The following is a 16,124-nucleotide window of genomic DNA, read 5'->3' as shown; positions in this document are numbered from 1 at the left end:
AAAAACGCCCTCGGTTTGGAGGTTTGGAGTCCAGAGATCCCCGCAAGTCATATCCGGTCAGAGCAAGACGGTCCAACACCGCCACCTACCGGTTATATATGGTATTATTATTATTATGGTATATAGTTATTTATGGTGATAACTGGAACAGGCCTGCTCAGGTAAGTGGAGTTTGTTACAACCAGTTGAGAAGTAAAAGTACTTTTGTTGCATAATGAAATGAGCCCTACGTAGACCAACAGCACTATGTTAATGATCTATATTATTTTGTAACCACGGGAAAAGAGTCAAGGAGTGACTTTAGATTAATATGTAATTAAGATTACTTTATTGATCCCTGCAAGGGGAAATTCTGTTTTTACACTCTGTTAACCATACAACATACACATGCACAAACAGGATCCTATGGACATGCACTAATGGAGAGATGTCTTGCTCAAGGGCACCTTGGCAGTGCTCATTAGGTGATCTGGCACCTCTCCAGCTACCAGACCAACTTCCATATTTTGGTCCACACCGGGACTTGAACCGGCGACCCTCCAGTTCCCAACCCAAGTCCCTACAGACTGAGCTACTGCTGTCCGTGTATAATGTCTATTTAATAATGTTTATTTAGCACATACAGGTGCATAGCTTATTAGTTGAGTGTTTGCATGTCTGGGTGTTGTTGTTTTTTCTATCATGAACCTTAATGATTCCATTGTGACTTTTTGAAGTGTTTATGGGAGCCCGTCTGAAGACAGGAACCAATCAGCATGTTTAAATGATCATCTCTGGATGAGCTCAACCTTTAGTTCTGTACAAGTTCAGGATGTTCATCATATTTAGTGACGATTAGGACTGGGGTCGCTACGTTCCTAACACCTCTCCTGGTCACCTTTCTAGAAATCAGCTCCTTATTGGATGATCACAACAAGACCTCTGCTCCCTCCCAAGACTAAGTAAACTAAGTTATTTAGTTCATTTAGCTGAAAATATGGTTTCACTTTTAAATGGGTCGATTATTAAACAAACGTCTGTTAATTTTAGTATTAAGTAGGCTATTTGCAAAACTCAGTATCACATTTACTAAAGAACAAGATCTGATTCTACTGTTGCCAGATTCTTATTAAAACTGTTGCTTCTTCAAGGCTACATGCCAAAAGTCATACTGCAGTTTAGAAAATGAACAGCAGAGGGCAGCACACACACACACACACACACACACACACACACACACACACACACACACACACACACACACACACACACACACACACACACACACACACACACACACACACACACACACACACACACACACACACTAAAAACTTAAAGTCTTTAACCGTCCTTTCTGTGATGGTTTTATCACTGACTCCATGGCGACCATGCAGCGCAGTATCAACCATGCACACACACCCACTCCCCTTGGGTTCCCCCCCACACACACACATTAGTACCCCTGACTCTGGATTATGTTGTTGGGGGATTTCTCCAGCAAACAACACATTAATAGGATAAACGTCAGCATTAAGTGGGGGGTAAAGGCAGAGCAGAGAGATTAATGAAGGATAAACAGGCCTGTCGCTGCACATCAGGGAGGCTGTAAAACACAGAGGAGAAAACTGCACGACATAAGGATGTCAAACTGAGAAAGGGCATTAAGGGAAATCTGTTCTGAGGGAGTATTCAAGCTTTTCCAGAACAAGAATAGAAAATAAACATGTTAAGAGTTGAAGATGTCTTGAAGGAGTAGCAACTTTGCTTTTCAAAAAGATTGGTCATATCAGAGTGATAATTGGCCACACAGAGCAGCCCCCAATATTCTTGATTTCCCAATACATTTCTACAGGTTAGTATAAAATATTAATTAATTTCAAGAAAGTCAAGAAATCGTATTGCCATTAGCAAAGTGCAAGACATGACATATATAATTTACAATGTCACCCCATATAAAAAAACATTAATAAAGAAAAACATATCAAATGTATGAAACTATATTGTAGATAAAAAATAAAGGAATTCACAAATCTGCAGATAAATGAACAAGCATACCATACTGTCCTATATCACCTGGGGCTGGGTTGACGAAGTGCTAGGTAGGTTGAGTACGGTCATTGTCTGTGTTGGAATAGTCATTGGGGAAAATCCTGAAACGTATGGCAAAGTAACAAAATAAGATTTAGGGGCTTGTTGCCATTGTGTTTTGTATTATTACCCACAATGTATTATAGACATATTCTCATCATAAATGCCTACTTTTTTGCAAATTTTGTTAAAAATCGCTGCCTTACATGTGTTACAAAAAACTACCCAAGTTCATAATCTTCAATTTTAGCCCAAGATGCTATAAATGCTGTGGCAGATTATGTAAGAATGAGTCATGTTTCTAATCTGACACATCAGTACTGGATCTATGCTAACCAGTGGAAGAAATACAGAATCATTTGAGTAATTTGATTGAGTTTTAGATTGTGATCTTGGCTTACTTTATCTCTAAACTTGTTTTGACCTTTTATGATGTTAACACCATTGAACACCAAAAATAGTAATGAGGGAGTTTTGCGATTACAAATGTCTCTGTGAAAGCTTGCTGCTGGCTTCAGGGGAACCATTGCTTCACATCCAAGGTGGGAGTAAAGCGGTTCCAACCAGCCGGAACACAACTAATAGAGTAAACTTTTTCTGGTGAAGCTTTGCCGCGTCATGCCCAGCTCTCTCACTGCTCCCATCCTCACCACTCTCAGTCCATATTGCATCCTCCTTCACACTGCAGCCTGGAGACTCATTTTATTGGAGCATTATGAGAAACCATTAGCTCCTCTAAATAATCACCAAGATTTAATGACCCCTGTCATGGTGCTCTCATTTGCACAGGAGTCAGATTGACAGTCTGCAGGCAATCAAACTCTTAAAAGCCAGAATGTTCCCTGTAATGCTTTTAGTCACAACGGAGAGTCCACGGGATGCCTGCTGTCACATCATGTGGAGAAAGTTAACATTTTTAATGGAGTGAACGTTAAAGGATGAGAGGGGTTATTCCCTGGTTCTCATCATTTCAGCTAAACGGAGCGCATAAAGCAGATGGCAGAATGCAGCTGACACATTTGGCATTTGTGCGACTGCTTTCTCTGATTCCCACATGATCAATGTAAGTCTATATATCTCTGTAATAAGATCCTGTTGATAACCGCCCGGCAATGCGATGAATCATTCAGCGGCCCGAAACTGTAACCACTGATGTTTGATCTGAGAACTCATCTTCACAAGCGAGTCTGTTTAAAGGCTTTATATGTGATTTTTCACACTTAAATATAATAGAAATCAAGTATATCCTCTGAAAATAACTGTGAGTCATGACTGTCTACAATGGGTGTAACACCCGAGTCCCACTGTCTGTGATGTTTTCAGAGTTTTCAGAGTCCTATCTTCAGTTTGTTTACATCGTCTGGACGGCCGGCTGACTCCTCCCCTCGAGTATAAAAGTTGTTTAATTGAGGGACTAGAGAAAAGAAGAATAACATACTGTACTCACTGCTTAACTGTGTTTCTAGATCACGCTCATTTCAGGTAAATTTACATGCAGTGTGAAGATACAAGCAGAATAAAGATCGCTAGCATTAGCATGCTAACACAACAATGCAGCGCGAGTTGTTTTGGTTTCATGCTGGTGCTCAAGGGCGACATCTGCTGGATCAAAAAAATCGCATATAAAGCCTTTAAGACACTGCAAATGTTCCTTTCTGATCTGATAATGTGTCATGACACTTTGCATTGTAAAATCTTGCAACCCATGAAAGGTCCTTCTATCAGTCGTCTACTTATAACACATCCATGCTCTTGAATACTCAAAAGAAATTCTGTATTTTTAGGCTAAGCCTCCGTGTACAGCTGCACCAACACGACAAATTCAAGCAAATTAATTCTGTTTGATTCTTTGAAGTCTCTGCACCACGGCCTCTAGATGCTCCCTGCAAGCCTCCTCTTATCCGAATGCATGTTGAGCTGTGACAGAAGGATATTCAGCTTACTTCAGGTTGGTTTCAGGCAGCTGCGCTCAGTTTATTTATTAGCCAGTGGCAGCGAATGCGAAGCTCCCTAAAAATAAACCTCACTTTTGAAGAAGTCCTCCGTCTGCACTCTCAGCATCATGCAGCATATGTGCAGCATTAGTCAGAGGGTGGAACTGGACTTCTGTGTGTGTATCACTAGTGTGCAGCTCCATCTATATACATTTTTTTGATGGCAAATCTTACTATCAGCCATGAGTCATTTTTGCAATCAGATTCACACGTTCACATGCTGCCGTAAAGGATGTGATGGGAAGTTTGCATTTTGCTCCCAGTTGGAAAGATGTCCCACATGTTTCCTTTGACCTCCATTTGATTCCTTATATGTTTCTCTTTCTCCAGTTTCTCTTCCTGCCTGCTCCACTCTCTCAACCATTGTGTGAAAGGAAGTGTGTCACGTTACTTGTGTGTTTGCATTAGCAGGAATGTGTGTGGGATTGTTGCAGATGGTTTTCACAGGATGCAGGAATTCCCCAGAAAGTCGACAAGACAAGAAGAGTCGCAGCTTTGACTGTCTATGCGTACATCAATAGACGTTATTTCTAGGTTCTATTTTTACGAGAACTCATTCAGAATATTTACACAGCAGCCGTTTACCTGCAATGTTAATCTCAGGGTTGGAATCTCACAACCTGTCACTCTGTCGTCCTGCAGTGCTCCAGATTACATTTTGTATTTGGTCATCTAAAAACTTTTTTAATAACAAAATAATTTCCCAGCTTCTGATTTGATAGGCAACAAAAGTAAAGCGTATGAGTAAAAATCCAGAGGGCCATCAGGCAATATTTAACACATTTGATATCTTATAGGCCACTGTTAGACAACAGTAACAATGATGCTAGCATTCCACAAAGTTCTAGCTTTCATCAATGGTTGTGTCTGAAATTGCACACTCATTCCCTTCTTCCTTCCCATCGGAAAACTCTTGACTTTATGGTGAAGTCATCAGCATAATGAGAAAAAACAAAAACAATTTCAGACCCTATTTGCAGGATAAATAACAGCATGAATATCATTGATAATTTATATTATTCTTAGCATTTAAAAAACAATGAAACCTCAGACATAAAGTATTCTACTGTATTTTTAATAAAGTAAAGATAACTATTTCATGCCAAGCACTGAAGCCTCACAGGAAGAAGGTTTCTGGTTTGAATCCCTGTTGGATGTGGCTTTCTGTTTGGAGTTTGTGTATCCTCCCCTTGCATTATGTGGCTTCCCTCCGGGTACTCCTACTTCCTCACAGTTCAGAGACAAGCTTGTCAGGTTAATTGGTGGCTCGAGGTGTGAGTGTGACTGCTTGTTATATCTATAGGTCTGCCCTGTGATTGACTGGTGACCAGTCCAGGGTGTACCCCGCTTCTTGTCCAATAACAGCTGGGATCCCAATCCCAAACAGGACCTGCGGTATAGATAACCCATGGATAGACATTCCCTTATCTTCCTTTTTTTTTTTTTTTGTAGTCCCGTTTTTGTTTCAGTGAATCCGCCAGCTGACATTACACATTCTCTACGTTACAATGTTCACAGGATTTTCAAACCTGGAACACCCTTTCCCTTTTTAACAGTATTTAGCTTACCACCCTGTCACTCTAGATAACAATGGTCATCGTGACTTTTCTTTGTGAAACAAAAGAGGTGATACATTTGATACAGCCTTATTGCAAAACACATTCCACTTATGACTGAATGAGAAGGAACCACATAACAAGACACAAAGAATTAAGAAAACTCTCGATCCAGACAAACCAAACCCTAACACAGCAGCTGAAACTCTGAAGCTGTAATAACTCTTTATTTTCCTCAATATAACAGTAAGGGTCATGAAACAGGTTACGTGCTTACAAGGCTGCAGTCGTACAACAGCAACCAAAAGATGCACTGGATGAATCCAGCTCTGCACATCAGGGTCATTTCCTTGATGAGTGCAACTAAAGTTCAGGGCAAGAAAAAAAAAAGGAGGACAAAAAAACAGAATGCCATATAGACGGAAGCAGAAATCTGTCACACGTATAATAGAAATGTTTTGGTGCGTTTGACGGTTGTCTTTTTGTACTAAATTTCAGTTTTTGTTCTTTTTGATACCCTCGAGGTTTATGAAAACCCACATCTCCTCAAATACCAAAGAGCTAACTTATATCACGGTCTTGCCGTGGGATATATAAATGTGATACCGACCACATGATGTTTTCCCAGACAAGATAAAGTGAGACTCCATTCACTCAGAAAGTACATGTCTCATCATGTGTTTTGCTCATCAGTCTTTTGCTGTTTTGATCACATCTTTGCTCCCCACACACTAACAGATTCCATCTGTCAACAAACCAGAGTCCTGACTGTTAAATCTGGAAATCATGCAAAATTTTTAAGTGCCCAAACGCATATGAAGGGTAAACAAACATGGCAGACGACGGACAGGAAGAAATGAAGATAGTTTTTGACTCATTTTAATTCTGCTCGTATCTTCACACTGCATGTAAATTTACCTGAAATGAGCGTGATCTAGAAACACAGTTAAGCAGTGAGTACAGTATGTTATTCTTCTTTTCTCTAGTCCCTCAATTAAACAACTTTTATACGTGAGGGGAGGAGTCAGCCGGCCGTCCCGGCGATGTAAACAAACTGAAGATAGGACTCTGAAAACTCTGAAAACATCACAGACAGTGGGACTCGGGTGTTACACCCATTGTAGACAGTCATGACTCACAGAGTTATTTTCAGAGGATATACTTGATTTCTATTATATTTAAGTGTGAAAAATCACATATGATGCCTTTAAGCTATGTATATGGAAACACTGAATTTCTGCACTTGTTGTTCTTCCTTCTTCAGTCAGCTTGCTTCTCGATTGGCTGTTGTTTCGTTCACATGACAATTCACATAGTGCATGCACGACTGTTTTCTGCGGGGTTCCGGAAAATCGATTTATAATTGGATTGGCCATGACGTGCTTCAGAACAGCTCTGATTACTCTTAATTAACACACCTCACACCACAGAAAAGCTGGCAAGACAATCTTTAAAAACATTTAAATATCAGGACTTTGATTAGGTTTGTTGAAAGGGGGGGAACAGGCCCAAAATCGGCCTGATAATCTAGTAGCAATGTTTGTGTTGTGCTTTTGCAACTCTGAGGATACAAGACAAATAAGTTTAGATCTTAAGAAAACAATCAGAAATCACTTTGTATCACAAGAAAACGGAGTAAATAAAATGTACGCATGTATGCTTGTCCTCTTAGGGCTTCCGTACTCGTAATTAGTTGGATTACCATTGAATGTTGTGCAGGTTCACTCTAGGATGGATTGTCCATTCATGTTTTGATTGCCCAAATTTTGATCAATAATCATGTCTAAAAATGGATCAAGGTCAAATACAAATGTTGTGTTTTGAATTTCATCAGATCTAGTGTTTAGATCTTATAAAAGGTGTAAATGCGATCCAAATTTTATTCTAGTAAACCATCATTCTTCTCCCTGATCTCACAGTTTTTATAGTCAGAGATCATGTCTGAATGAGGATACATTAAAATACAGGTGTAAAGGCAATATTGCTGTTGAATATTAGTGACAGCGGATAGAAGGTGAGTCTTGCTACTCTCAGAAAGTATTGATCGCAACTGTTTTTATTTTTTTTGGTAAAACATAAAACTGGATCATGTTTTCACTGCAGAATGTCTCTGTATAAATAAGAAAATAAATTACATCACTTCACTGTTCTCCTGATTTTTGTGAGCAAAGCCATTTTTTTTTAAATTGACAAATCAGCCTTACCCTGTATTTCACCCATATTCCTCCCAATGCATGCAGACAACTGTGTGTATGTGCTGAAATCAGACTGCAGCACATACACACAGTCATCCACTCTTCCAGGCTCGGGGTCAGTCCGTCCACTGCACACGAGATGTTTTAATTTGCCCAACATATGCTGCCTCATAGGACCCCGCTTCCAGTGAAATATGGAAGCGCATTCATGCAAAGTTTTCTGCTGGAAGTGCAGGCAGAGATGACGTCAGGCCCGGGGGTCAAGTTTAGAGGTCAGAAATGAATCAGCCGAGCAAAAGTCTCACTCGTACAACTTCTGCTCTTCATGTCAGAATAACTTGATATCCTCGGTTTAACTCTGGCATATGGATTCATTTAAAAAAAAAAAAAAAAAAAAAAAGACCAGTGCTTCATGGACAAAATGCTCCTGGCAAACACAGTTCACATTGTTAACAGCAGATGAATAAACTCAAGTGTTTCATTGATTAGAGGAGAAATAATAGAACTGTAGGATGGAGAGAGTGTGCTTTTGCTGGACTCCACCCTTTTAGTTCCACTTCAGCTGGAAGCTGAGCCTCTTCCTGTTCAGTTCCAGACGTCTGCGCTCAACGCCAGATTATTCCCAAAACTGACGTCCTTAACCCCCCCCACCACCACCACCACCACCACCACACACACACACACACACACACACACACACACACACACACACACACACACACACACACACACACACACACACACACACAAAAAAAAACTTTACCTTTTTGGTCAGAAGTAGTAGAGAAGAAAAGCAATGTATATGAAGACATCATGTTTTTTGACTCACTTCTCCCTCAAGTTTCTCTGAGCTGCTCTGTTTGCTTCCTGGCTGCAGGCGGGCCTTTCAGGGTGTGTGAGGATGGATTTATGGGAACATGCTGCAAATTAATTGTAACTCCCATTGCTGTGGAGTTTTATTTGTTTATGCCTCAAGCTTTTAAAAGCCAAAAAAAAAACCATGTACATATTCTATCCAAGGAAAGAGAGGATATTAAGCTCTTACTTTCATACTGTATGCTGTGATTCAGAACAAACTGCAGACAGAGACATCTTCTTGTCCCCGGAGAATCAGCATCAGTGACATGTGATCAGATCACAAGACGTGTGTTTTTTGGGACTAAGCTAATCAATATTTAAAGGTTATTAGACCATGACAACTTTCTGAGTTTTTGACTCTTTATCATTTGACCTTTACAGGCTGATGAATTCAACACACTGTCATTCTTTCTCTGGTTTGAACACAAGTTTACTTTAAAAAAAAAAAAAAAAATTCTGCACCCTTTCTAGTTCGAGTTCTAAGTATGTGTTGTCTTAGTGTATAAACATCAAGAGATTTAAAAATAAGTTGCTGCTTGTGCTGTCCTCGTTCCAGTAATAGTGAGGTCATCTCCAGTGTATGAAACAATGGACACACACATCAGTTATGTCAGTGTGGCTGTACAGCCAACAAGTGGACTTTACAAACAGTGTGGACCACAGAGAAGGAAGTGTGGGAGTGGTGCACTAGTTTCCATATTTGTTGCATAACAGTTGGAGCTTTGCATGAACATACAGTAAGAAAAAAAAAACACACATTGCATTACAACTATAAATTGACCCAAGCAAATAGTTACATGTAAATATTTCACTTACTGTGAATTAATAAATGTTCAAGCCAATTCAAAGGAACAGGACCACGCTAGCCAATGAGTAGTGGTGACATCTCCTATTTTTCCTAACTTCTGCATGAGATTGGATAAATAATGAATTAGCTACTATTACAGCAGGGGTGTGTCATTTTTAAAGGGTAAAGAAAACGATTGTATGCCCGGAGATTGTCGGGAAGGAAGAGTCGGAGCTCAAATTGGCCTGATTATCCTGCAGTGTGATCCAGGCTTAATATGTTGTCTATAAGTTGTAAAGCAGCCACTCCCTATAGCTCCCGCTAATGGCTACTGAAATACTTCCATAACGCTCTTCTACCCAAATGAACCAGCACAGTGCATTGATGACGGCATCTCAGAGCAGTTGGGATGTATTTTGATCTAAAAATGGAGATCAAGTTGTGGCTGTGTCAGATTAATGCATAACCACTGGACTGCCACACTCTGAAAATCAATTTAAATTTGTTTTTTTTTTGCAGACACTGTGATCCTGTGTTCAATTTTAACCGTTTTCAGAGTGTTTTCTGAACTTTAAGTTAGATAGTCTTATTTTGAATTTCCATCTTGTCAACTTAAAAAACGAGTTGCCTAGGAAACTCACTAATGAATACTGTTGCGTAGTACTGTTGTCGCTGGTCATGGTGGAGATAGAATGACTTATGTGATGTTCTGTAGTTTGCCAGTCCTTACGATTGAGCCTTGTAAAAGAGTCACAACATTATGCTGATGAATCATGAGATAACGAAGGAGAGGAAAGAAGAAACACACAACTAAATATTTTTTTCATTATTTTCTGTTTCTGTGTGTGGTTACTATGTCACAAAGTGCATTTTGTCTTTAAAGTGGCTGACGATCAGGAACGGAGCAGTGATGTGACTTTCATCCTTGCTTTTTGAGAAATATTTAAATTTGAACTCTTTGGGTCTCAACTATTATCATAAATAAACCACATGAGAAGTCAGGAGGTTGGAGGGAGTAGGTGATTGAGTTTTAAAGAGATTGTTTCATCTTAAACTGGTTATAGTTTATGTCGTTCCCCACTCTCTCTCTCTCTCTCTCCCTGGTTTCCGGCTCTGTCCGCTGTCCTGTCTCTCCATTAAAAGGCACAAAAAGCCCAAAAATGAATCTATAAAAAAAATATTTTAAAAAACTGTGTTTGGTTTTATAAACTGAATGTGTGTTATTGTATGTAGAAGTTAAATCTGTAAGTAACCAAAAGCTGCAGGTAAATGGAGTAGAAAGTAAAATAATTTAAATTGAGATATTTGTATTTGTACTGCATTTAACTTACTTAGTAATTTTCCATCATTGGAAGTAAAGATACAGGTCGGATCAGATTTCAGAACACAGTTAGGGTGTGGAGAGCGTGTGGATCACATCATTTCCTTTTCTGGGACTTTCTCCTATTGTCTCTCTGCAGAGCTGCACAATGAGTCCTCAGCACAACTCCCTTCCTGAACTCTGGACCACATGCTGCGTCCTGCCTTCATTTTTTTTTATCCCTGCAGCAGAACATCACTGGTCATCTTCTCTGGAAAAGCTTCAGTGAGTCATGAGCTCGAATGGGCATTGAGAGAGATGTCCTCATACCTACGTCACTGATAAAAAGGAAAGTTGAGCGGACACATTAAGTCAGACTCACTTTGGTGTAGACTTTTAGAGGTTAACTGAAGGCGTTTGATAATGTTTTAAAAGTATACCTGATGCACAGTACAGTGGTGATACTTGTGAAATGTTGATTTAACTTGACATTTTATCAATAGACTAGGTAGCTTTACGAGATGAAACCGTTGTTCGGAAGGACGTCATGGCCACCCCAACTGTCTGAAATACAACAAAAAGTCAGGTTTCCTGCACTTGTCAGCTCCCCATAAATTTTTTTGATGGATGTTTCTAACCCCCGACTGAAGTGAAGTGGCTGTCTCTGACCTTAAAGGGACTATATGTAACTTTTAGAAATACTGCGTTTGTAGTGACACCGCATGGCCATTAGGTGACCTGCACCAGTAACCTGTTGCTTGCTCTCCCTCGCGTGCTCGTACGTACACAAACGAGCATCATCATCGTCCGCAAAACACTGGATATTTACCGCCATAATGTTTACAGAGGAGTTAAGTGGTCATACACATGTGAAAGTCTGTGAAGGAGTCTGTGTGTCTGTATTCAGTCTCTGCAAGCACTGGCTGAGAGCGGGAGTGTGTGATGAGTTTGTCTACCTTTGAGAGCTCATAGGGTGGATAGAAGTGTGTGGAAGACGGCCTCTGGCTGTGGAGGTGAAGACCGTGAGTGTGTGATGAGTTTGTACTGTTGATCTCTGTAAGCAGAGCGGAGTGAGGAGGACGTCGAGAACGTGCATAAAATGTCACTTCCTGGAGCTTTCGTGGAAAATATGACCCGGGGAAAAACTTTCTACAGGCAACACAGATAGACAGTGAACATCTACTTTTTCACATCAGTTAACCATTCACTTATTAATGGGCGATAAAAAACGATTTATACTTTAAAAAGTTACATATAGCCCCTTTAATGAATCATTATTAACACATACTGGAAGTCTTTGTGAACTTTGTAATCTGAATGGATCTATTTTTTCAGCTGCTGTTGCACTTCTTCTATCTTGTCAATGTATTATCCACTTGATATATCCTGACTTGTTGGTTGTCTCCATTTAAATTCATAAATGGAGATAGCTTCTTTCAATGAATGCTGCATTAATATAGCCCACAAAGATGTGTTTTCCTATATAGTATATACATCCAAAGTTCACAGGAAATTGCTGTTTCAAATACACAGATGAAAAATTGTGCCATTGTATTTGAAATCCAAGATGGAGACTTCACGATTGACTGCAGCTCACTGTGTGATGTACACAAGGTCAAAAGTTCATCCCCTTTAGGTCAACAATGCCTTTCTGCTATAACAGATGTATTGTATATGTTATTCTACAGAGAAACGATAGATCAAATACTTTGAAGTGCTTCCACTGTGTGAATATATACAAAGGTATGGAAGAGGATTAGGGCCACTGAAAAAAAAAAAGTTGGTTCTGATTTTTTTTTCAGTGGCCCTAATCCTCTTCCATACAAAGGAGTCCCCTTAAAATGAAAAAAAAAAGTTAAGAAACTACAGGCATCTATTTTAGAGATTCCCTCATGTCACTGAAAAGTAAAAACTGAAATGTTCGTGTTTAAAGACGAGGTGATTGTCTTTTTAAGTGACGAATCAAAATGACTACAAAGAGATGCAAATATACAAAATAATACATTTATAATAAAAACACAAAGATGCCACTACACAAAACTACAGCAGCATTAAAAACCACCAAGAGACTCAAAACAACTAAAAAGACACACAAAAAACTACAAAAACACTCAAAACAACTACAAAGATATACTGTACATGAATGACTACAGAAAGACTCAACTCCAAAGTCATTCAAACAAACCACAAAGAGAAACAATACATCTACAAAGGTCATAAAAAAACTACATAAAGGCACTGAACAACTACAAAGAGACAAAAAATAACCACATACAAATAATAAACTACCACAAAAATTTGCAAAACAATAAGAGATAAGCATACAAACACAGTGACACTAACAGATGCTAAACCAACACAAAGCACAGAATACGACCTGAAACACACAAACAATCATGCATCTGTGTGACTCTTTTGCTCATGTTGAAGGGCTGAGAGGCTTTGTAAAGTCTTGTGTTTTACTTGTCTATAATCCTCCCATGGATGAAAAGCTCCAGAACACATACTAATAAACCTTGTGGTGAGATTATTTGGACAAATACCTAATGCCAATGTTGGCCTAAATTTTGGATTATCACTAATCCATGAAATCAGATGAGATAATTGAAATACAGTGCCTCTTACTCAAAACATCGTATGAAAAGGTTGTAATTATTATTGTGCAATTCAAGGGATAAGTCAAATTAGAATCATGTTTAACCTTTCACTCAGTCAGGAGGGCTCCTACAGGGTTGATATATAACACCTTAGTTTCACCCAGATACCTGAATCTATTTGCAAATCAGAGGAACAAATGCAAAATCCAGCCTTGCAGATGTTCTTTCAGATCTGTTTATAGCCAATGATGGGGTAATTATTAAAATTCACCTTTATGGTCAGCTTAATAATAATAATAATAATAATGTGCTTAACCAACATCTGCTCCGATGAAGTTTAATGTAATGAATGCAATTTTAAATGAAAGAGAAAACTATAATATTAAATTATTTTAATATAGAAATTAAAGTGTAAAAGTGGCATACACAAGAATGGTTGGTGTTTTATATTTTTATATTTCATAAACGTTAATTAGTCTACTTGAAATGCTCATGTTTGTGCGTGTGTGTGTGTGTGTGTGTGTGTGTGTGTGTGTGTGTGTGTGTGTGTGTGTGTGTTTAGTGTGGGGGTGTTATTAGCAGGGGCGGGGCTTGGTGACGTCGCCGCGGTTGCAGTGAATGCAGACGGAGCAGCCGGAGGAGGATGGAGCAGAGAGCAGAGAGAGGGATGTCTAACAACGCGGGCAGACACATCTAAAAATCTCTCTGCCACATTTAGGACCCTTGTCTGTAATTTACACCCAGACTGCGGCTTTTTCTTCTTTCTTTTTTTTCCTCTCCTGTTTTTTTTTTACGAGCATTTAACCAGCTGACACATGCGCAGGAGCCCACTTCACATATCTGTCTGTCAACACACCGGGGTTTGGACTGTTTGTCACAGAAAATACTGTTGAAAATCAGTCAGTACAAATACATATTCCGCGAGGTTTGAGTCGGTCACACCTTGTCTCGGACTGAACCTGTCACCGCCTCAGTCAACATGGATGAAGACAATCACGGTAAGGCTGTTTTTCCATTTCCACACTGGTTTCCTCTCTCCCCCCACTCTGCCCAGTGTGCATGGATGGATGCATGGATGGATGCATGGATGGATGTGTGAGTCAGTGGACACGGGAGACACAAAACAACCAGAGTTGTCGTCTCATTATTTTAAACCTTCAATTAAACCAGCACTTCTCACAATAACACTGCAACTCGCAGGTGAGAAAGAGTCTTGGCTGTGCAGAAACAAAAATAAAACTCTGCAAATGTTATCATCCATGCACCATTTCCATCTGTTTGATGTCTTTGCTGTAAGCTTTGAAGTTGCTCTCACTTATCTCGTTGCGCCGCTGGAAGCCTCTAAAAAGTGGTGGAAAATGATAAGAAATCCTTCTGGCAGAGGTCCCATATGGAGGAGCAGGGATCTACTTCCTCTTGCAAACATGTAAAACAGGAGGAAAATACATCCCTGTAGTGATAGTTTAGGGATTAACCCACAGTAAAACATGATCAGGTTGCTAAAAGCTGCACAGTGTATGAAATATAATATGAGTTAAAGCATGAGGTAATAAATCTGTCAGTGAAACCCTAACTGTGGATGCATTGTAGTTTGGGGTCAGGCATTATAACCATTTGCTTTTCCACAACTTGTACTGAACAGGATGTGTAAATAAACTGAAGAACAAGTCTACAGTGACACAGACATGCTTCTGTGATTGAGTGATACAATCTGAATGAAACGGACCCCGTGCAGCTTGCAGCCTGACCCTGGATTACTGCTCACATGGAGGCTGCAGAGTCCCGTATCAGTTATGATATGATAGTGGTGCTGAAACACACACACATGCAGCCTCTGCTCCTGAGCATGATAATCCAAACCGCTCTGTGGACTCAGAGCCTTGAAGGCAGTGTAGTGTAAACAAATGGTCATAGTCTGATAAGAGTTTGTCAGTTAAACTGTGAGAGATTAGCAGAGGGTCTCATGTGGACTTCCACTTTTTGAGCCCGACATTGTTCTCAGCCTGAATGCATCTTAACCATCCTGCTAAATGGGAATGACCCATTTTGTCTTATTTTATATGGTTCTATACTTTACTGTATGAAGTTACAGCCTGCTCTAGATCTGAACGTAATCATACTTTTATGTCTCTGTTTTCTTTCATTAACTACATTTTTCTCAAGTGTTTTTAGACGATCTTGAATCTGTCTTTGTACATCCATGGTCCTCAGAGGATAAGTCACAAAGGGACCCCTTTCTTTCATGGTGAAACATTTGAGCAGAAATAATTCACAGAACATACAGCTATACCTTCTACTGAGCTTCATCTCTTCAACTTTTAAAACTCTCACTCATCACCGTTTGCTGTATGCACGTGTTGGACGGTCAAACACTGCGGTTATCTTACTTAAAAGACTATTTCATAGGTTTGCTTCCTTTGTATTATCAGTCAGAAGAGTACAGGGACTTTCAATCTTTTCTCACTTTCTGCTCTAAAGGTCAGAACATAAAGAGCCCTTTAAATGTGTAAGGTGGGAAACTTAAGGAACTGCTCTCATTGGATATTAAATGTCTTGGAGCTGTAGATGTTTTGGCATGATATAATTATAAATGTGGTTGACGTTGACAAACATTGGCTGCTTTCACTTGTTATTTCATGTCTTTCTGATGTATTAACGTTGTGTATCTAATATTATGTTTGTATGGCTGCTTATTGTTCGTATAGGAAACTTTTGCTGACTGTGCTGACAGACTTGGCCAGGTCACTCTTGGAAAAGAAACCCATAA

General features: G+C 39.5%; 1 protein-coding gene across 1 annotated transcript in view; it reads left to right on the top strand.

The window, feature by feature from the left end:
* The first annotated feature begins 13,943 nt into the window (after positions 1 to 13,943).
* Positions 13,944 to 16,124, top strand: part of LOC132955988 (cytohesin-3-like) — a 33,859-nt gene continuing 31,678 nt past the window's right edge. The window contains exon 1 of the mRNA XM_061029114.1: positions 13,944 to 14,355. Coding sequence (XP_060885097.1) covers positions 14,337 to 14,355 — 19 coding nt within the window. The 5' untranslated portion in view covers positions 13,944 to 14,336. The remainder of the gene's footprint in view (positions 14,356 to 16,124) is intronic.

This window comes from Labrus mixtus, chromosome 21, assembly GCF_963584025.1.
Source record: "Labrus mixtus chromosome 21, fLabMix1.1, whole genome shotgun sequence".
NCBI lineage: Eukaryota > Metazoa > Chordata > Actinopteri > Labriformes > Labridae > Labrus > Labrus mixtus.
This window is presented reverse-complemented; position numbering and strand designations above follow the sequence as displayed.